General features: G+C 46.6%; 1 gene segment (V, D, J or C); it reads right to left on the reverse strand.

The window, feature by feature from the left end:
* Positions 1 to 5,609: 5,609 nt before the first annotated feature.
* Positions 5,610 to 6,369, reverse strand: LOC118080410 (T-cell receptor alpha chain V region 2B4-like). The segment is given in 2 exon segments: positions 5,610 to 6,067; positions 6,243 to 6,369. Coding segments are annotated over 2 exon segments (528 nt in total).
* Positions 6,370 to 21,338: the final 14,969 nt, after the last annotated feature.

Raw genomic sequence — 21,338 nt, forward strand, 5'->3', positions numbered from 1 at the left:
AGGCAACTGCCAGTGGGAGGAAAACGGATGCTAGTGGTTTCCTTCTCTCTGCCTCTCTCTCCTACCCTGTGTGTGTGTGTGTGTGTGTGTGTGTGTGTGTGTGTGTGTGTGTGTGTGTGTGTAAAATAAGGGGGCCAATGACAAGCCATTTTAAGGTTTAGTTTCTTGTTTTCATTTCAGTGCTCTCTTGATACAAATAATGAATTTGCAGCTCATTACAGTTCAATTAGCGTTGTTCTAAAATAGTAACATTATTCTTTAACACATGTGGTGAAGGTGTTCCTTCCTATGTGAGGGTCTGCATGCTCACAGGAATGCAACTTTTAGATGTAGAGGATCTTTTATATGTTGGGACACTGGGCCGAAAAAGTTTGCTGACCCCTGACTTAGAGCATTATATGCAAGCCAGGCAGCCTGTTATTCGCCTCTCTGCCTAACCTACCTCACAGGGTTGTTGGGAGGATTAAATGAGAATCGGGAGAACCAAGCACTCTGCCATGAGCTCCTTGGAGAAAATGGTGGGACCTAAATGCAATTAATTAATAAAATAAAACGATAAACATTATCAATTATATGTTTATGTACGTATTATGTATTTATGTATTTATGTATGTATTATTTTTGTATTGGATCTTTCTTTTTCTTTTTTATCTTTCTTCTCTTTCTTTTTTTTCTCTTTTTCTCTTTTTGAAGAAACTTAATAAAGATCAATTTTTAAAAAAACATTATCAATTATATGCAAAAGTGTTTTGAACAGACACCCGATGCCTTTCTAGTTGTGTGAATGTGTCGCAAAGGAAAGGTTGGAAGGAGACAAATAATGAATTATTATTATTATTATTATTATTATTATTATTATTATTATATGTCAAAGAGAAAAACAACTACCATACTTTTAGAGGACATCTGAAGGACATCTGTTTAGGGAAGCTTTTAATGTTTAATAAATTATTGTATTTTAATATTTCTGTTGGAAGCCGCCCAGAGTGGGGTATAAATAAATTATTATTATTATTATTATTATTATTATTATTATTATTATTATTATATAAAACAGCATTAGAATTCCATTCCGGTGGTAAGTTTGCAAATGAGGGTGTCCCTGTGATAATCTGGATGGCGAAGGAAGCAACATTTTTGGGTGCACAATGATAAGAAGTTTGAGAGCAGAGAGCACAAGGCGAGTTGCGAATTTTGTGCTGTATTCAGAGCTCCTTTCTGCATAGGTTTGATGCTTGGTTCTTGCAGCAGGACTATGTTATATTTGTGTATGTAACACACAGCACGGCCCCAAAGGCAATAGAAAATCCTGGGCGTATTTTGGTGTCACTGGAGCAAAAGGAAACCATGTGTTTGGTGAGGACATGCAACATTTCCTATCCCTTTCATGGCAACTGGTGGATCATTTCAAAACTCTGTGTGCAGCAAAAGCTGGTCTATTAGGGCAGATGGGGCTCTGCCCCACCAACCCCAGTCTGCCCTCAGAGTGCCTCCACCTGTCTGCCTTCTTACTTATAACCAGTCCAGAGGGTGGCGTCGTCTGTCAACTTATTTCTGCTCAGTCTCTCTGTTGCCTTTGCAAAACTCAGCAGGGCGGAGGATGGGGGGACGGGGACGGACGGACAAAAATTAATTTGCTCTGCCAGTCATTGTCTCCTGTCATCGTCTCTAGCTACACCTACTGTTGGCCTCCATCCCTTTACCTCCACCAGTCCTAATGGACTCCAGCCACCACTGCATATGCCGGTGACAATATATGGGTAGTTGATGGGTAGTTCAGCCCCAGCATGATAGGGCAATTGAATTCACCACCATGCCTTCTCAAAGAAAACAGATCAGGCTGATGATCACAGGGAACAGCACTGTGAATAGGGAAGCTGGGGGCCATGCCAGCAGACCCAGTGGACTTCTAGAAGGTAGGGTAAAGCCTCTGCCTGGTAATGGGGATGGGCAGAAGTGAAAGCAGGAGCATGATCTAGACTGGAACCTTAGCAAAGACGGAAGGGAAACTCCTCATGTTGTGCCTTTATGCCTTTAAATCAGTATGACCCATGACTAGAGTGGCTGAGGAAATCCAGACAGATGGGCAGGGTATAAATAATAAATTATTATTATTATTATTATTATTATTATTATTAGTTGTTGTTGTTGTTGTTGTTTGTTGTTGTTAGACTAATGCAGGCGCTGCTGATTTCAGTGGGACTAACGCACAGCACAGGCAAATTTAGGAGAGTGCAACTGGTTGGCTTGCACTGGGTGCCGAGCTGAGAGGTTGCCACAGGGGCACCGTGACAATGATGAACAACGGAAGGTGAGAGGTGGGGTACCTAATTCTGGCATTGCACAGGGCATTGTTGAAATTTTACAGCCCAAAGTCTGCCACTGTGCACCGCTTATTTAGTCTGGATCCAATGCAACACATCTGATTGCTAAATTACTCTTTAAGTGAAAAAGTAGTTCTGACTGTCAGATCCTCGGTGCGTTCACTAGAAAGTGGTTTCTGTTCATCTGAGGGAACTTACAAATGTGCTCAGTTAGTCTCCTTCAAGTAGACCTTTCTAATCTGCAGAGTGAGTCCGACTCAATTAACTGGAATTCAGTGCCTGCTAAGTAGAATTGAGCTGTATCGTCCCATCGAAACAAACAGGATCAAAGGTTTGTTGTGACTAACTTCAACTGGTTCAGGGCTAATAGGTTTGATCTATCAAAGCTTTGCTTGCTGATTAAAACTCCCCCAGTCTACCAGCAGGAAGATGCCTGGCTTGAGAACCCTGCTGCTGGAGAGGCAATACAGATGTGTGGCTGTCTCCTCTGTGCCAGATGTTAAAGGCAAAACATAAGGGTGGCTTTTCCTAACAGTTTGCATCCTACCCTAGCAAATGCTTTGCACTGCAGGGTGAGATTGTCTCTGTGTGGGGGTTTTTAAATAAAAAAACCATGCTAACAAACTCGTGTCAATAAGAAGCACAGGCAGCTGAAAGTGACAGCATTAGTTTTAGAGAGAGAGAGAGAGAGAGAGAGAGAGAGAGAGAGAGAGAGAGAGAGAGAGAGAGAGAGAGAGAGGTTGAAATACATGTCAACACATATTTTAAAACAAGCGTTTCCATAATAGTGCTGGAAGTTGAATATGTTCATTTTTGAAGCCCTTTTGCACGTTGCTATAATAGGAAAATTCTGTTTTCCCAAATTTGAGGAAGACAATATATTTTTAAATGGCTTTTCCTTTTCTGGCAATGAGCAGAAGGCATATTAAATTTGAGCAAGTTTCCTGACGCTTAAGAAACTGCCGCTTTCGATCTGTATCCTCAGAAAACGCACCTTAGTTGAGATATATTTATATTGCAATAAGTGTATGCACATTTCATAGGATACACAGTTAAATTCCAGATAGCATTTTTCTGTGTTAGTTGACAACCTTAAGAGAGAGCTTTCCTTCCCGGCAACAAATCCAGACTAATTTGAAAAATACGGCAGGGAAGACAGATGTGGGAGCTTCAAAGCACGGTATGAGATTCCCAGCTGGAAGGGTCTCTAGTAAGCAGACTCACTGTTCTGCAGGTGGGATTGAGTTGCAAATTATCCCATGCAAGTGGATTTGGCACTCTTGCATAACAAACTTGCTCCCCCCCTCCCAAAAAAAAGACAATCAGACTTTTTGAGATAAGTAAAACGATGGGGGAATCCACTAGAAAGTATGGGGTAACAATGGTTTGACAACCTGTTGTATAACCTCCTCACCATGAATGCTCAATAAACAGGCCTCTGGAAGCGGCTGATGCAAAGGGTCAGTTGCCCTGCTTTAAGAGGTGTAGCTCCTGTCCTGATGTCAACAAAGGGAGCTAGAGCCTCTCCCATTCTCAAGGCTTTACTGACCTATAATATGGTGGTCGGCTGTCTCGACTGACATGGAAAGCCCTGTGTAAGAACAGGCTGAACCCCCTGTTGCTTAGGATAGGAGATGGTCAGCGAGACAACATCAAGAGCCACTGTGGCACATGGATTATGATGTAGCAGTAATGTTATCAGTCGTAGTATCAACATTGTGGGGTTTGGGGTGAAAGGGGTGTGATGTTTACATGGCACGCTCTGGCACCACCCTTAGACTGGTTCTATATTTCTTTTCCCTGTTAATGACTTAAGTCAGGCATCCCCAAACTGCGGCCCTCCAGATGTTTTGGCCTACAACTCCCATGACCCCTAGCTAAGAGGACCAGTGGTCAGGGATGATGGGAATTGTAGTCCAAAACATCTGGAGGGCCGAAGTTTGGGGATGCCTGACTTAAGTTAAGGGGGTGAGGTGGCGCTGTTTCGGTTAGTGTCATGGTTCTAAAAGTGTGATAGGAAATAAGTCCCTATTTGGTTTGAGATCTGGTGGGGGTTGGCGGGGTGAGGACGGGGGTGTGTGTTCTTGGGGTAAGATTGTAAGGGTGAATTGGGCAGGTCTGTAGGAAGGGTGAGGGAGGGGAAAGGTGTATAAGTATGGATGGGAGGGATCAGCGGATAGGTGTGGGAGAAGCGAGGGGGGAGGGAATTATTTGGGTTTATCCACTGTATTTTTTTGTTGTTGTAATCTTTATGTATACCACTTTGAAACTTGGGTGATTGAGTGGTTTATAAATAAGTGAAATGAATGAAGAAACCCATCTCTGTGTGTCTTGCTTTAAGAGCCTGTTCTCGATATGGACTTCTGTTTTATTTGAGAGCAGTTGGGTGAACCAAAAGATAAGGCTTGCACCTCTTCTGTTGATGGTTGTGGCTAGGCTTGCCATATGTCCCCTTTTTCCAGGACATGTCCTCTTTTCCATGGGTATGTAAAATGAGAGTCATCATCGTGATCCAAAGTAGAATTCGGCAAAGGTGTCCTCTTTTTTGCTCTTCAAAATATGGCAACCCTATTTAGTCACCTGACTGTTGCCCCTGAGCACAGAGTTGCACTGAGTTTCCCTTCCTTTGATCTCCTTCTGCTATGAGGGTTAACAACTCTCCCTCTCCCTGTGTCACCTTGTAAATGAGCCTTCTTTAGCTTCATGGGGAAAGAGGAAGGAAGGAGCTTGTGGCTGCCATTCACTTTTTCATCTTTCTCTCCGGCTGAAGCCCAGACATGCTGGGAGGCTGGGAGCCTCAATGGTGCCCTTCTGGAAGCTTCACTTGGGGCAGGAACCCAGGCTAAACTACCCCCCCCCCAGCTACAGCTCTGTAAGAGTCCAGAGTCTAGAATTACCCCTTACACCTTTGCATCCATTCCACACCTTTGTAATGAACTGTTAAGAATACCATAGACTTTCTCAACAGCATTTTAGTAGGTTTTGAACCCTTGTTATTCCAGTTCCTAGTGCAAATGGTAGCCTATACTTATTTTTTTGTGGATGAGCCACACACCATGCTTGCATGGAAAATGTCTCAGGAGGCTTTCCTCTGACACGAGCTCAACTAATCTCCAAACCCATTGCAATGCAGCGTGCGTATGGTACTAATTCTGCACTGGTGGAAGGGTTGCTTTCAGCACTGGCCCTGCGTGAGCGAGGCTGCTTGCACTGAGCTGCCTTGCGAGCGAGGCTGCTTGCACTGAGCTGTGTGTCCCCGAGGAGATGATGGCACCAGCGTGCCCACTAGTTGTGGGAAGTGATACTGTATGTACATGATATTGGGCATGTGCCAGCAGCACAAGGGAGGAGCTGGGGCTGTTTGACGCCGGCGCTCAGTTTTGCAGCAGCAGCAGTTCCTGCCTGTCTCACCGTGTCCCTTGCAGCACACAGATAAAGCCCTGTGTCGCTAGGCTGAAGACCTTGAAGCTCAAGACTCATTTTCTTTCCATTCTCCAGCCATTTTCCATTCAGCCAGTCCTTTGGGTTGTGTTGTTCAAAGATCTCCTGCAGCTCTTCCTGGTGATAATACAAGGTCCCGATATGCTGTAGCTCTTTCTTCCCAGGCAGCTGATGATACCAGAAGAAATGGTAGTTGCTGCTGTCAGAATGTGAGCATTTGAATTCCCACCTCCCCCCTTGGAAGGAGCTGGCAAAGGATGGTTCCTGGGTCACCTTCACTGTGGCTCCACCGCTCGGTAAAGCTGAGGAGGAGGAAGCGAGAAAATCAGGGAGGGAATGTGAGAGAACTGTCCCTGGGGAGGGGCTGTGGATTAACAGAGGCAAAGGAGCTCAGCCAGAGAAGTGCCACTGCATAGCGCTGTTTACTCCACATTTCAATGAACAGGGATATCTAAGGATGGAAAGTGCCCAACTTACCACACCACAGAGCAATGAGGAAGAGGAGTTTAGTGGACTCTTGGTAGCACTGAGCTGGGGCTGAAGCCATGTCAGTCTGGGGTCGAGAGAAGAATTGGCAAGAACCTGGAAGTCACTTCACTTCCTGCCATGGGTGCAGGTGTTCATGACAGGATGTCCTGCCTGCACAGAGGCAGTGTAATACTCTTTGCCGTTGGGTTCTGTGCTGAGCAAGAAGCTTAGAGCAGATCCTGATCTGTGGGAATGTTCAGGGATGCAGGAGAGAATATATTATTTGATTATATCCTATTCCAACTTGTGTTAACAAGTTTCACAAATTAGCAGAGTTAACATTCCCATTTTAAACTCACGGCAGCGGATGCGTTTGCTCAGGTTCGCTAAAACCTCTATACAGTAATAATATTGTCCTGGTATTTCCCCTTTTATTCCCTCTTAAAAGATAAGACATGACACAGTCTTCTATAAAAGTATAAAAGAGTTTGCTCACATCATCATTCTGTTCACAATAGGATCCCAGAAGACAGACTAGCTTAGAAAAGATATATGCACTTGGAAACTATCCCATAGGGAATGAGTTCCATTGTCCTCTCTTGGCATTTCTGGCTAAGAGATGTTGTTTCTTTTAGAGCGAAGTCAAAAGAGAGAGAGATGGCTGCCAGACCAGTGATTTTGTTTACCTGCACACAGGTGAGGCCATGCCCATCTCCAGTTACATGCAGAGAGGAAGTCTGTCCCAGCTCAGGAGGAACAGGAAGTTCCGACTGGCTGGTGCAAACATCCCCTTTCTATGTCCACTCTAGGGATGTTGTACTTGACTGCTCTTGTGTTTCACATCCCACATGATCCACCATCAGCCGGCCATACCTCAAAATGTCATGATAGAATGAGCAAGCTTCTGCAATTGTCCAGAATTCTTCATCCAGCTGGAAGTTAGAAGTGGGTGGGAAGCTGACTTGATGCCAAAGCTAACCGAGTTTACATGGAAGTCACAGGCTTGAAGTGGAACATGGGAGGGGATTGTAGGCTTCCTTAGATTAGGCTCCATGTCCTCAACATTGCCAGCATCCCGCCCCCTCTAACGTTTCACAGTGCTTTTTCTCTAGAAAAATAGGTGCCGGTACTCACCATGGAGTTGTCGCAGTAAGTGCCACACTTTTTAACAACAAAAAAGAGTACTGCTTACCCTTGACTATCCCCTGAAATAAAAGCACTGGTGTTTCACATCCAGCTGGATGAAGAGCTCTAGAGGACTCAAAGGTTTGCTCACTGTTTCATGACATTTCAGCAGGGACCAACGACTGGTTTTTGTAAGCTGCTGTGAGAGCATTCTTGGCTAAGGGGTGAATTCTTAATGCTTTCTATGAATAAATAAGTCATAGCACTTTCTTTGGGGTCACTGTCTTAATCTCCTCCTGGAAAAAACAATCCAGGATTCTTAAAAACAAACAAAATTATTCTGGCATGAGCTCTCATGGACTCAACCCCAGTTTCATCAGACACGCCTAGAGATGCAAAGGTTCAGTGTCCCCCACAATTATTCTAGAGTCCCCCATTTATTTCTGCAAAACGGGACGGGACGGGACCACCTGCCCCCACTTTTCCGTTTCCCTCCAGGCCTTTGCAAGATGCACTTGAATAAAGGCATCCCCTGTATGTAGATTTTGTGCCCAACATTGCTTCATTTCTTTCTTGAGCAGAGATGGGATTTCAGTGGACAGTCTCAGCACAGAGCTCTTTTCATCTTTTTCTTGCCCTGCGTTTCTGACTCCTCCCAAGGAAGCCGGTGGATTGTGGTGGTCTGGCTGCACCTGCTTCTGGGCTATAAATAGTTTCAAAGAGGATGCCGTTCTCCATTCCAGGTGCTTCTCCGAAACCTTTGACCCCAGAGGGCTGCATGTTTTCTTCCGTGCTTCTCCCAGCACGCTGCATTTTTAGTCCTTAGGATTGCAAAGGTATGCATGAACATGTGTAGTCAGTGCCTGTGAAATGTCAGATATCCCTGGGGAACCGAGCAGGAACTCCAGTACTCAAGGCATTAGTGTGTTGCACAGCTCTTCCCCCCTCTCCTTGATGGGCAAAAGCAGAAAAAGAAGGCAAAATCACAAGACTCCTTGTCTGAAACTCTGGAGAACCTCTGCTAGTCAGTGTAGACGGTACTGAACTAGATGGACAAATTTTGCTTGTACTGTATTCATAATTGTGTGTTCATAATTTTGCTTGATTTCCATAATTTCACTGCTTGCTTGGAATAATCCAGTGATCCTTGATGTAGAATGTTGTCTTGGCCCAGCCTTGACCCACAAAACCAACAAATGATCCAACCTTAATTTTTTTTATTTATGGCTGAATGAGGTTTTGAACCCAGGCCTTAAAGGTCTAATGCATTAGCAGTATGGTATGAGGCATACATTTTATTGGGGGCATATGCTATATGAGGCAGTTAACTTTGAAGTGAGGGAGCCCGGATCAAATGTCATGCAGTCATGCAGTTCAGTAGCCACCTTTGTGATCTCCAAGCTCAAGAATGAAATGAACTTTGTCACTGTATAATTTCTGCAAGCATTACTGAAATTAATTAGTTGTCCAGTTATTGGTGAATCCTTCCCATTTCTGCCTTGTTTGTTTAGCGTAAACATAATTAGGGGTTTTTTTTTTTGTCACTGAATCATGTTTCCACATTTTTATCCAGCCGTTCTTCAGTAGTTTGGCTCTTTTTCATTTATCACCATTAATTAGTGTATGTATGTGGTTCTAAAAGTAGTGATTATATAGAAGATCAATTCTCCATCTCTAATAGGTACAGTTTGTCTCTCTTTCTGACATTTCCAACAAGTTGGCTGTGGTTCTTATTTATTTTAAACATAATGAAAGGGGTGCAATAGAAACTAGATGGCATTTTTGTAGCATTTCTCTCTAAGGTCCACAGGAAAAGGTGTGTGAGAGATTTCCCACTGTTGCAAATGTTTTATCCTCTCTTGCTTGCTCAAATTCACACATATTTTTGCAAGATTTTATAAATATTTAAAAGAATGGACTTTTCATATGAATTTTATATGGCAGTCACGGTTTAAAGTGGTTTCTTGCCTGAACAGTGTGATATTTTAAAAATGTACATCTGATCTTAGGGAAGTGTTTAAGAAAGACCTAATCTAAAAATATTTAAATAGGGAGGGGGGCAGCATTCAAACTAGCATTCCCCCCTCACTTTCTCTACACAGCAAAGATGGGGGGGGCGGTCCTCCATTTGTTGCTAGACTACAACTTCCACCATCCCTGACCATTGGCTCTGGTGGCCAGGACTGATGGGAGTTGGAGTCCAACAACATCTGGAGTGGTTCTGAACTTCTTCTTTATAGCAGTGTTTCCCAACCTTGTGCCTCCAGATGTTTTGAGACTACAATTCCCATCATCCCTAGCTAGCAAGACCAGTGGTCAGAAATGATGGGAATTGTAGTCCCAAAACATCTGGAGGCACAAGGTTGGGAAACACTGCTTTATAGGACAATAACCTATGACACTTAAGACAAGCATCCCTCTCCATCCCTGACAGTAAATGTTCAAAAAACCAAAATTAAATAGCAAACAGCACTTTTGTGAGCTCTTCAGGCACCTGCCTTACCCTGTCTAACAGTAGGACTGGGCCTGGCACCAAGGCTGGAATAATGTTTAAAGAACACACTCTTCAGCTCCACTGTGATCAGTTTCCAGTTCCAACTGCTTGGTTGCTAGCACTTTTCTGGGAGTGGGGAATTGTATATGCTTTGGGGGGTGGGGGGAAGTGTGAATATCTCCTGCCATCTGGCTACTGTATGTAATTATTCATATATCTCCCTTTTTAAAAAACACGCAATAAAGATTTAGAAAAGCAACTGAAATCCAGAAAACAGTTTGCATTCACCATGATCACCCTTTGAAAGCAGCTTGATCATTGCCTGCAACAGCTAACTAACTTGGTTATCAATAATGAAAAAAGTTCAAAAAGCACGTTTGTACTGTGTTTCTGTGTGCTGCTCTGGTTCGCCAGAAGCGGCTTTGTCATTATGGCCACATGACCTGGAAGCTGTACGCCGGCTCCCTCGGCCAATAATGCAAGATGAGCGCCGCAACCCCAGAGTCGGTCATGACTGGACCTAATGGTCAGGGGTCCCTTTACCTTTACTGTTGATAGGCTGTGAAATGCAATGGAAAATAATTTCCTACCTGCATTTTTTTTAGAGGTAGTGAGTAATGAAGTGAGTGAGGAGCTATCAAGGGAGATGATATGAGTGAATCGGCCTGGAATTTGGGGACCAGCAGACACCTGAAAGATAATAGTGTCAGTGAGAAGTGCCTCTCCATGTGGCAAGTGACTGCATCTTTGCATTGAGCTGGCTGCTGTGTGTGTGGCATAGATCGGCCTTTTGCAACCTGGTGCCCTCTGGATCATGTTGGACTCGGGCTCCTATCAGCCCTAGCCAGCCGGCCCAACCATCAGGGATAAAGCGGGCTGTAGTTCAAAAAAGCGTCTGGAGGGCGCCGAGTTGGGGAACCCTGGTGCAGATTGTTTCATCAATTGTGGGGACGTAATGTTGCGAACATCTGACATCAGGACTGTTCCTCTGCGCAGCTCCTTGCGCTGTGTGTCCCTGATGCAGATGATGGCACCAGTATGCCCACTGGTTGTGGGAAGTGATATTGGGCATGTGCCAGCAGCACGAGGAAGGAGCTGGGGCTGTTTGATGCTGGCACTTGGTTTTGCACCAGCTGCAGTTCCTGCCTGTCTCACCGTGTCCCTTACAGCACACAGATACAGCCCTGTGTCGCTAGGCTGAGGACCTTGAAGCTCAAGACTCATTTTCTTTCCATTCTCCAGCCATTGCCCACTCAGCCACCCCTTTGACTCAGTCAGATGCTCGCTGTACTCAAAGAGGCTCCCAATATGCTTCAGCTCCTTCCCCCCAGACAGCTGGCGATACCAGAAGAAATTGTAGGTTGAGCTTTCTGAATGCGAGCAGCTGAGTGTCTGGCGCCCCTTTTGCAACGTGCTGGCGAAGAGAGGCTCCTGGGTGACCTTCACTGTAGCTCCAGTGCCCAACAAAGCTAAATGGAGAGAAAGGGCAAAATCAGGTAGGACTGTGGAATAAAATCCCTGGAGAGAAACTGTGGATTAACTGAGCCAAGTAAGAAAAGGCTCAGCCTGGGGGATATAGGGGTCCCCAAGGAGGGCAATGGCCCAGGCCACCAACCTGATTTTGAGAGTCAGGCCCATGCTCATATCAAAACACTCACCGCAACAAATGATTGCAAGGAAAAAGAGGGAGCAGAGTTTAAAGAAGCCTTGGGGGAAATGAGCTGGTGCTGCAGCCATGTCAGTCTGGGGCTGCAACAGCAACGGGAAAGAAACCGGAAGCTGCTCAATTTCCTGCAATGGTTGCAAGTGTGGATGTTGGGTGGAGGGGGGCGGGGTTAGGCAGGATGCGCTGCCCCCACAGCAACCGGGTGGGAGTCTTTCCTATTGGGGGAGGAGTTAAGCAAAAAGAGTAGTGCAGAGCCTGAGCAGAGACACAAGTGCCACCATCAGGCAATACCTTAGGAAGCCTAATCAAAATGGCACGATAGAATGAGCAAGCTTCTCACATAGGCCATTGCCTATCCTGGCGCTGCAGGGCAGGGGTCAGGCAGATTGGCTGAGGGTGCCTCAGTGTGTCTAATGGTAGGGCCGGCCCCGGATACTCTGAGTGCCTCCTTTGCAAAGGCTTTGCCCTTTCACTGACACACGCTGCCTTCCTCTGCGCCACTTGCTTCTCTGCTTCTGCTTGTGGTTTTGAGGCTAATTCATGACACCCTCCAGCACTTACCGTTCTCTTCGCTGACATCTCAGCCCTCACTTCCTCTTGCTGCTCTGCGGTTTGACTTGCCCCTGCAAGTCGGTGGAAAGGAAGTCCAGTTCTAGGCATGTTGACTCAGGTGAAAAGCCCCAACTGTATGCAAAGTCCCCCAATCTCTATGGCTCCTGGGTGAAGTGAAGGGCGAGCTGTGACCAAGGCTTTGAAGATGTTGGCCAGAACAGCCCTCTCAACCACTAGGGGCTGGCGAGATTGGCACACAAATCACATATCAGACTATGGTGTGTAGGACACATATGTGTGTGGTGACATGTTGCCACTGTTGTGGCAAAATCAAACGTGGGAGAAGCTTCCCATCCTTCTCATGCCAATTTTTTTGCCCTTCCTCCTCACCTCCTCTCCTCACTTTGAGTACTTGGATTGTGTAAAATGTCGTAATTTCTAAGGTGGCTATTGTGATAAAGTGTTTTTTTGAGAGGGGGGGGGAGAGGAGGAGGTTCAAATTCCATGCTCAGCTCAAAGTTTGCACAGTGATCTTGCACTCTAACCTTCTGATACAGCTCCTTGCCAAGGGCACATGGGACCTGAGATATGCCTCTGCCCCCCTCTGACATTTCCCTTTTTGTTTTCCTGTTAGTTTCTTCAAGGATTAAAAAGGATCTACAGTAGTTGTTAACATTTTTGCATAGGTGAATGGTGTGTGGATTCATTCTGCTGTGTTTGGAATCTTTGCCATCATCAGTTTCCTGGATCCTTCTCATTGGGAAACAAATACCGTATATTCCGGCATATAAGACAACTGGGCGTATAAGACGACCCCCAACTTTTCCAGCTAAAATATAGAGTATGGGATATACTCGCCATATAAGAAATACAACCCAGCGTATAAGACGACCCCCGACTTTTGTGAAGATTTTCCTGGGTTAAAAAGTAGTCTTATACGCAGGAATATACAGTAGCTCTTCTTCTGGATAAATAAAATGAAAGTCCTTGTGGGCAGAAAATGAATCCTTTCCCAGCACTTTCCTTACAGTATGGTTCACACTCTTCTTCATCATACTTTTCTCCCATGGTGGCTGCCCTCGTTTGTTTGTTTTTAAAATACAGGGCTGAATGAGGCCTTCAAGTTCAGTGAACAGTCAAGGAATACCTGATGCTGCAGAATTTCTAAAGCTACCGGTAAGTAGGTGTGGACCCTTGGATGCGAGACCATTTCAAGGCCCATGCAAAATGAGAGTGTGATATTTTTGGAAGCTGGTGTAGTCCAGTAGTTAGAGGGCTATGACCTGGGGGACTGGGTGGGGCGAATCATTCGATTTAAGCATACAGTACAGTATTAAAAGCACATTCCCCTCCCCAAAGAATCCTGGGAACTGTAGTTGGTTAAGGGTGCTGGGAATTGTAGCTATTTGAGGGTTAAACAACAGTTCCTATGAATCTTGGTGTGTGTGTGTGTGCTTTAAATGTGTGGTGCGTACACAACCGTAACTTCAAATCGATGCTCAGCTCAAAGCTTGCATGGTGATCTTGCACTCTAACCTTAAAAAAAGGTTGTTACTGTGAAGGTAGAAAGACCTATGTGTGCACTTGCCTTGAGCAACTGGAATCCAGCCTGGGATAAATATGTAATAAATATAAACTGATTAAGCCCCTTCCCTGCTCCACCCTTTGATGTGCTAAGCTGCTAGTTCTATTCTCCTCCTGCCTCCAGTCCCCTCCCCAGCCCCCAGCATTAACAGAGTGGAGGGAGATGCTCTCAAAACATTTTAGTGGTGAGTATATATTATTGCTCCTTTGGCTAATCAATGCCCTGACTACCAGAGCGAGCAATCAAGATTTAAAGACGTTCAAGGAGATGGGCCAGCCATTAAGACATATGAGTCACTATGAAGTGCATATTGAAACCGGCGCTAAGATGGGCTGCTTCAAATCCCTCTGCAGCACTGTTGAATGAGAATATATTTTACCAGGGTGAATTATGTAGAACCAATGGAGGGCTTTATTGAATACATAACCAGAGAACAACAGCCTCCGGCCCAGAGACTCAGATCAGGCCAAAGTTACAAGGCAGGATCTCAATGCAGCAAAGAGCAACTATGGATTGAATCGGGGGTGGGAGGGAGAAGGGGGAGCTAAAAAATTAAAACCAAACGTTGCTTTATAAACCATCTCTGAAATAAAAGGAGAAAATGTGTTTGCATTGGGGGAGGGCCGCCATAAAATGAATTAAAACAACAACACACACACCAGAAAAATATTAATCAGGAATGTTAGAGATGTCAGGTGTGGCCTCATGCTATGAATCAACCTGGCACAGGATCAGGAAGGAGCAGAGAGGAAAAGGGGTGGAAGGAAGTGATCCCTGACCACACTGTCTTAAGTAGGTCGCACTTCTTCCAGGAAGATCTGCCCTTTTCTTAGCATGGAGCTGACCCCCCCCCCCCCCCCCGCAGAAAGGGAAACAGCTGTTTCTCTGCACTTGACGCAGGCTGTGTGACTTTGCTTTGTTGGAAAGCAACACGGCTGAGGTGCTATGTGGAAGTTCTGCCCACGAAGGTTACATACCTGGGATGGTTCGTTTGCACATGCAGCTGCTGATGCTGCAGTTGGCAAGTGATCGGGATGAGTGAGCATGTGTGAATCAGCCCAAGGTCAGCGGATCCCACAGCAAGGAGAGATGGGCCTCCCTTGGGAAGCAGGGGAGGTTGCCAAAGAGGCCCACACTTCCTCCTGACTCCTCTCTATGAGTGTCTTGGCTAGACGAGGAGGCAGAGGGCCAATGCATTAGTGCTATAAAGGAGATTGCATCGTTCATCCCTTCTGTTTATTATTAGTGCTAGGGTATCCCAGAAGCCATCATTTATTTCTCAAGAGCCTCCTGTAGGAATTTCAACAAGTGCAGTCATCTCATGCAGGCTGCCCGTTCTAACCCTGCCCTCACTCCCCCTGATTCATTAGGTCTGCTTGATGCTGGGTTCAGGCAAAAGTGCCCACTGCAAAAAAACCTGCCTGCCATCATTGCCTGTGCCCATTGCCCTAAGGGAGGGGCAAGTATGAGTGCTCTTGCCTGTGAGAGGCTCCAAATGCCATGCTATTAGCAGCCCTAAAATAGAATGCAACCCAAGACAATTGCCTGGAGCCATCTTCTGTTAGAAGCCGAACTTCGGCAGTCATGGCTTCAGGTTCTGGACCATAAAGAAGGCTGATAGCCGAAGAATTGATGCTTTTGAATTATGGTGCTGGAGAAGACTCTTGAGAGTCCCATGAACTGCAAGAAGATCAAACCTATCCATTCTGAAGGAAATCAGCCCTGAGTGTTCCCTGGAAGGACAGATCGTGAAGCTGAGGCTCCAATACTTTGGCCACCTCATGAGAAGAGAAGACTCCCTGGAAAAGACCCTGATGTTGGGAAAGATTGAGAAGGGGACGACAGAGAACGAGATGGTTGGACAGTGTTCACGAAGCTACGAACATGAGTTTGACCAAGCTGCGGGAGGCAGTGGAAGACAGGAGTGCTATGGTCCATGGGGTCATGAAGAGTCGGACACGACTAAACAACTAAACAAGAACAACAAGTGGAGTCCTGCTAGATTAGGCCAAAGGTCCATCGGCTGTGGCCTCCACACTCATGGGAAGCCCAGAACACGAGAGCAACAGCGCTCTCCCGACCTTTGAATCTCATGACTAGTAGCCATAGACAGCCTCATCCTCCATGGATTTATCTAATCCTCTTTTAAAGCCACCCAAGGCACTGGCAGTCACTGCTTGAGAGCCAGTGTGGTGTAGTGGTTAGACCAGGGTTCAAATCCACACTGGACCACAAAGATCACTGGGTGACCTTGAGCCAGTTTTGGCCTCTCAGCCCTAACCTACCTCACAGGGGTGTTGTAGGGGAGGCGTGGGAGAACCTTGTACACCACCTTGAGCTCCTTGGAGGGAAAGGCTATATATCAGGCATGGCCAGACTTGGCCCTCAGCTGTTTTGGGGCTACAACTCCCATCATCCCTAGCTAACAGGACCAGAGGTCAGGGATGATGGGAATTGTAGTCCCAAAACATCTGGAGGGCTGAGTTTGCCTATGCCTGGTCTATCTGTTTTCTCCACACCAGCGAGTGAGAACCACCAGCAGATAAGGAATAAGACTTAAGGAAGGGCACTGAGGATGTTGAGCCAGGCACTGCTATGAGAGAGCGGGTGTTATCGCTAGCAAAAAGAGGCCCTGTTGGGGCATTAAGAAATGGCAGGCCTCGGCAAGATGGCAGAGGAGGGACCGTCAGCCCCAGATGCTCCAGGATACTGTGGCTGAAGCAGGAACGAAGCATCATTTTAATTCTTCATGTGCGCAGCGCACCAAATTGCTTAACGGCGCTTAAGCCATGCCTTGGCAGCGTTTGGTGCGTTTGACAGTGCAGTGGAAAGTTACGTCCAGCAGGTGGCACTGCGGAACTATGTCACTCTCCTCAGGAGCCAGCAAGCAAGGGACGCAGCGCCCAGTCAAGAGGTGAGATAGAGGATGGGTGAGTGGGGGCGGGGTGGGGTGGGGGTACAGTGACCCCGCCCCACGTAAAAGGGGAAAAAAACTGTCGCAGCCAACATAGCTCACATCCAGCTCTCATTCATTTATTAAAGCATTTTCTCCTTCAAGAGATGGAATGCATAATTTAGCGACAGCAACGTGTGCAGAAATGAAGTATTAGTAATTTAACATTTCAAATGTTAAATGGGATGCAGAAACATGGAATGCCGCAGGTACCCCCCCCCCACTTAGCATTTAGCCCTTCGCTATCTAGGTGCTCTCTGTATGGAGAGGCACACTAGTCACCGCGACACCTGGGGTGAAAAAATGCTTATCAGTTTGTCGAAAGTCCGCATTATTTTCGCAAGAAGTGGCCCTCAGTTACAAGGACCAAGCAAGGAAGTCCTGACTTCGTCTGTAACCAGGAGTTTTTCATGTGCTTCTACAACTTCGTGGCTACAAGAAACAAGATGATCAATCAATCAATCAATCAATCAATACTCTTTCCCAAAGACTATATTCCCATTTGCCTATCTGCTCTCCCTCCTATGAAACATGAGTTAACACCCAGTGGTGTTATTATTAGCCCGCTTTGGCCCGCTGAGCTGTCGAGGGGACCAGCCCCACAGCCTGATCTGCTGTCCCAGGTCTGTCACCTGCCCCACACGTCTGGTTTACCTAGTGGAGGCTGGCATGCTAGCCCCAACCACTACTGTAACACAGTCCGAAGCTGAAGCAAAAGGACCATGGGCCCATCCACCTCCCTGGACTCCAACTCCCACCAGCCCTGGCTAACATGGCCAACGGACAGAGATGATGGGAGCTGGAGTCCTGCCGCATCCGCAGAGCCAAAGCTTCCCCATCCCTGGTCTAGCAACCCCTAGGCAGGAGTCTCTTCGGAAATGCCGGGGACTGAACCTTCTGCGTGCAAAGCAGATGCTCTCCCCACGGAGCTACGACTTTTCTCAGCTGTGCTGCGACCCTTGTGGGTTGTAAGGAACTACATCGATCAGAAACTGGGCCCCCAATAGCCACGATTCCTACTGTGGAACAAGGCTATGGGTGTCAACTTCTAGCAGGGCTCCTGCGCTTTGGGCAGCACCCTGCAAGCAGAAACAAAGCCGATGAATGCCAGGCTTAGCTTGCTACATTTCTTTACGCCAGGCTGCTGTTAAAAGGATGGGATCAGGGAGAAAGAAAGAAAGAAAGAAATCCAAATTATCGAGGGCTGGCAAAAGAGTGGATTCCCCCTCCACTTACAATGCGTTATATGGCGATGCTAATGCATTCAAATGCGCGCGCGCGCGCGCGCACACACACACACACACGTAGATGATAGACAGATGATAGAGATTAGATAGATAGATAAGATAGATAGATAGATAGATAGATAGATAGATAGATAGATAGATAGATAGATGTAGGTAGGTATTAGTGGTTTTAAAGAAATTTAACAGGGGATGAGGGAGGGAGTTGTTAGCGGTTAATTAATCTGGAATAAAAGAGTGTAACCATCTTTCCACCACGTACAAAATACTTCATCTTGGGGACTTGGGATTCATTAGTCCGAATAACTACCGTACCATCTGCTCGTTTTCTGTTCACAATGGATTAGAAGAATGCCTGGGCGTATTGTGTGGGGCGAAGATCCACTCCATAAGGATCTCTATCGGGGGTACAATGCAATGGATACAGTGGGGTGGCGCTGAGTGTGCCCTTAAAGAGAATAGCCTTTAGGCAAGGCTAGCAGCGCAGTGTACAAACAACTCTGCAGGCGTTTCCGGGGGTGTCAGGTCAGCCCTGCCGGCTCCTCTCTCTGCCCACCCCCACCTCCGAGCCATTCCCTTGTATAGGAAGGGAAGGTAGAGAGGAAGCATTTTGGACTTTCTTCCTGCGTTTAATTCAAGGTTCAAAGATACTTCATGCAAACTGAGGCCAGTCGATCTAGATTATATATATATCCCTCCCGCACCCGAAACTGCCTTTTCAGTGTTTCCCAACAGGCAGGTGTTCAACAGGTGCGGCTTTCTGGCCAACCACTCCCAGCTTTACTTCTTGAACTTCTGCCTGCCGATTAGCTCTTAACGGCACAGGAGCCGTGAGAAACGCAGGTGAGGGGAGTATCTGATGACCATTCATCACTCTCCTCTCCCCCCCCACCCCCCGCCACAAATATGCTTCGAGATAATAATAATAATCCCGGGGCGCGGGGGAAGGCAGCAGCGATGAGCAAACCGAGGGGCAGAGAACGGGAAAACAACGTGTTTTTTGCTGCTTAACAGGGAACAGATGGCGCGAAAGGGCTGCATCTCCTCCTGCGGGGGCCGGGATTAGGGGGGGGGGCGATGGATGGATGGAAGTGGGGGCCCAGCAGAGACAAGCACCAGGAAGGATTAAACCCATCATCTCCCGATGGGGAGCAAGCAGGAAGGACGGCTTCTCTCTCAGGCCCCGCCCCTGCCCCTCCTCTCGCCCCGCCCCTTTCATTCATGGAGGGCGCGGGCCAGGAGGAGCAGGAAGGGAGCCAGAGAATCCCTTGGAGCTCAGCTTGAGCTGGGAGCTTCGGCTTTCTCTATCTTCTTATTACAGTACATGGCCACGAGGAGGTCCCAAAAAGGCTGGAGAGTGTGTGTACGAAGCGCTCATCACTTCAGTCCCTCTTTCCATCCAGGGGAGGGGCGAGAAGCCCTCGGGGCTCGCGTCTCCGGGGCGCGTGCAGAGTACATTTCGATCCGCGGCACTAAACCGCCGCCCATACGGGAACACGGGCTTCCCGAGCGAGAGGACGTCGGTTCCAGGAAGGCAAGGCAAGGCGGGCCGCTCCCTTCTTTGCTTTAAAACAGCAAGAGCAGCAGCGAGTCCTGCCCTGAGCAGAACAGAACAGCACATGCCGATCCTGGCTGGCCCGGCGCCTTCTTCCTCGCCAGGAAGACCACCTTCGTCGCCCGCCGCGTGGTGCCAGGATCGCCACGCACAGCAAACCCCACCCCCACCCCACCTCTCCTCTCTGGGTATAGGCGCCAACTTGAATAAAATAGGGGGGGGGCAGGTAAGCCTCGCCTGCATAATCGATCACATGACATGCACACTATTTGAATGGCAGTGCCCATCAACTTGAGAGGGCCCAAACAAAGGGACACTGGCTCCTAGAATTTGCCTCCTATGCCTCTGGGTGTCTCGCTTTCTTGGCACAGAGCAGGCTCCCTCAAACTCGGCCCTCCAGATGTTTTTGGCCTACAATTCCCATGATCCCTAGCTAGCAGGACCAGTGGTCAGGGATGATGGGAATTGTAGTCTCAAAAACATCTGGAGGGCAGAGTTTGAGGAAGCCTGGCACAGAGCATCCAGTGGCCAGGTCTTAGAAAGCCTTGAAAGCAAAGGCTGCAGCGTTGGAGGCCCATGAATAGTCCCATTGCTAAGACACCCCCCCCCATGGAACATGGCCATGCTGATGATGGGGTGTGCATTGTTTCTTTTAAAAATCCAAGTTGTTCCACCCCGTCCTTTCTCCAAAGAATGCAAGAATGGCACACAGTGTTTTCCCCTCCCTTCTTCTCTCCTTTGAACCTCACAGCAAGCCTGCAAGGTAGGCCCAGGCTGAGAGACAGTGACTGGTCCAAGGTCACCCTGTGGGGATTTTCACCCTCATTGCCCCACTTTTGTTCTGACCGTCTCTAACCACTATTATGCATTACAGGAGGAGCTTCTGATACAGAATCGCTTGAGATGTCAACCAGCCCCACACCCTTACTGGAAAACAGCTTTTTTTTATATAATAATAAAACACCAAAATTAGTTTTAAAAAGGAAATCTATTTTTGTTGTTATTACACTGGTGAAATGCCCTTCATGATGACATGACAGGTGCTGTGTGTGGAGAGAGAGATGGTAGTTTGAATTCAGTAGGACTTGAGTTGGCATGGCTAGAATAATTGTGCTGTAAACTAAATGCTGTAAGCTAAACTGCATCCCCTCTTGGTCACAATGCAGTGTGACAGGTATGATGGGACTGGGCTTTCATATTGCTTTAGAAACACTTGTAACTAATTCTCAAACAAATATCTGCATGAGAACTTTGAAATTTTGAGGAGCAAAATAACCTTCTCATCGACCTCCTCCTAAACCTCATTTCCAGTTCCAAAGAAAACAACGAACATTCATTTTGAAGTAAAGGAACACATTTCAGTGTATCACACCTACTGGAGACAAAAGTAATAGTGCGGTATGAAAATTGTTCTTCAGACAATCTGTCTGAAATGAGGGGTAAGGAGCTCCAGGCCATTAAAATTTCAAAATACATTAGGTTTGCAAAAAATAAAACAGAAAGGAGACCATAAGTAGCAGAATAAAAAGGTGGCTGTGAACAGACAAATGCTTCGGTTTCCAATACTGTGACAAAATGTTAATTGCATTTTCCAAAATGTCCTATGAGCAAGAAAATCACAGGGGATGTTGCCTAGAGACAGAATATTTAAAAAACGATCGTTCTGGAAATCTGGGTGCCCTGACATTGCTCTCCTGAATGACTCCAACCAAGGATCACTTTTCTCCTCCCTGCACCTCTGTTTTCCTATCTGCATAATTGGGATAATGGGTACAATCCCAAATCATTAAAAGTAATGATGCCATGGCCTTCAAATCCAAGGAAATGAGGGCTAAACCATTTCACTTCTCTACTGTGAATTGTTTAATACATATGGATGCATGGAGCTAGTTTTAAAAAAAGAAAAGAAAACCCTACAAGTTAATCTCCGT

The sequence above is a fragment of the Zootoca vivipara genome, chromosome 1, assembly GCF_963506605.1.
Source record: "Zootoca vivipara chromosome 1, rZooViv1.1, whole genome shotgun sequence".
Lineage (NCBI taxonomy): Eukaryota > Metazoa > Chordata > Lepidosauria > Squamata > Lacertidae > Zootoca > Zootoca vivipara.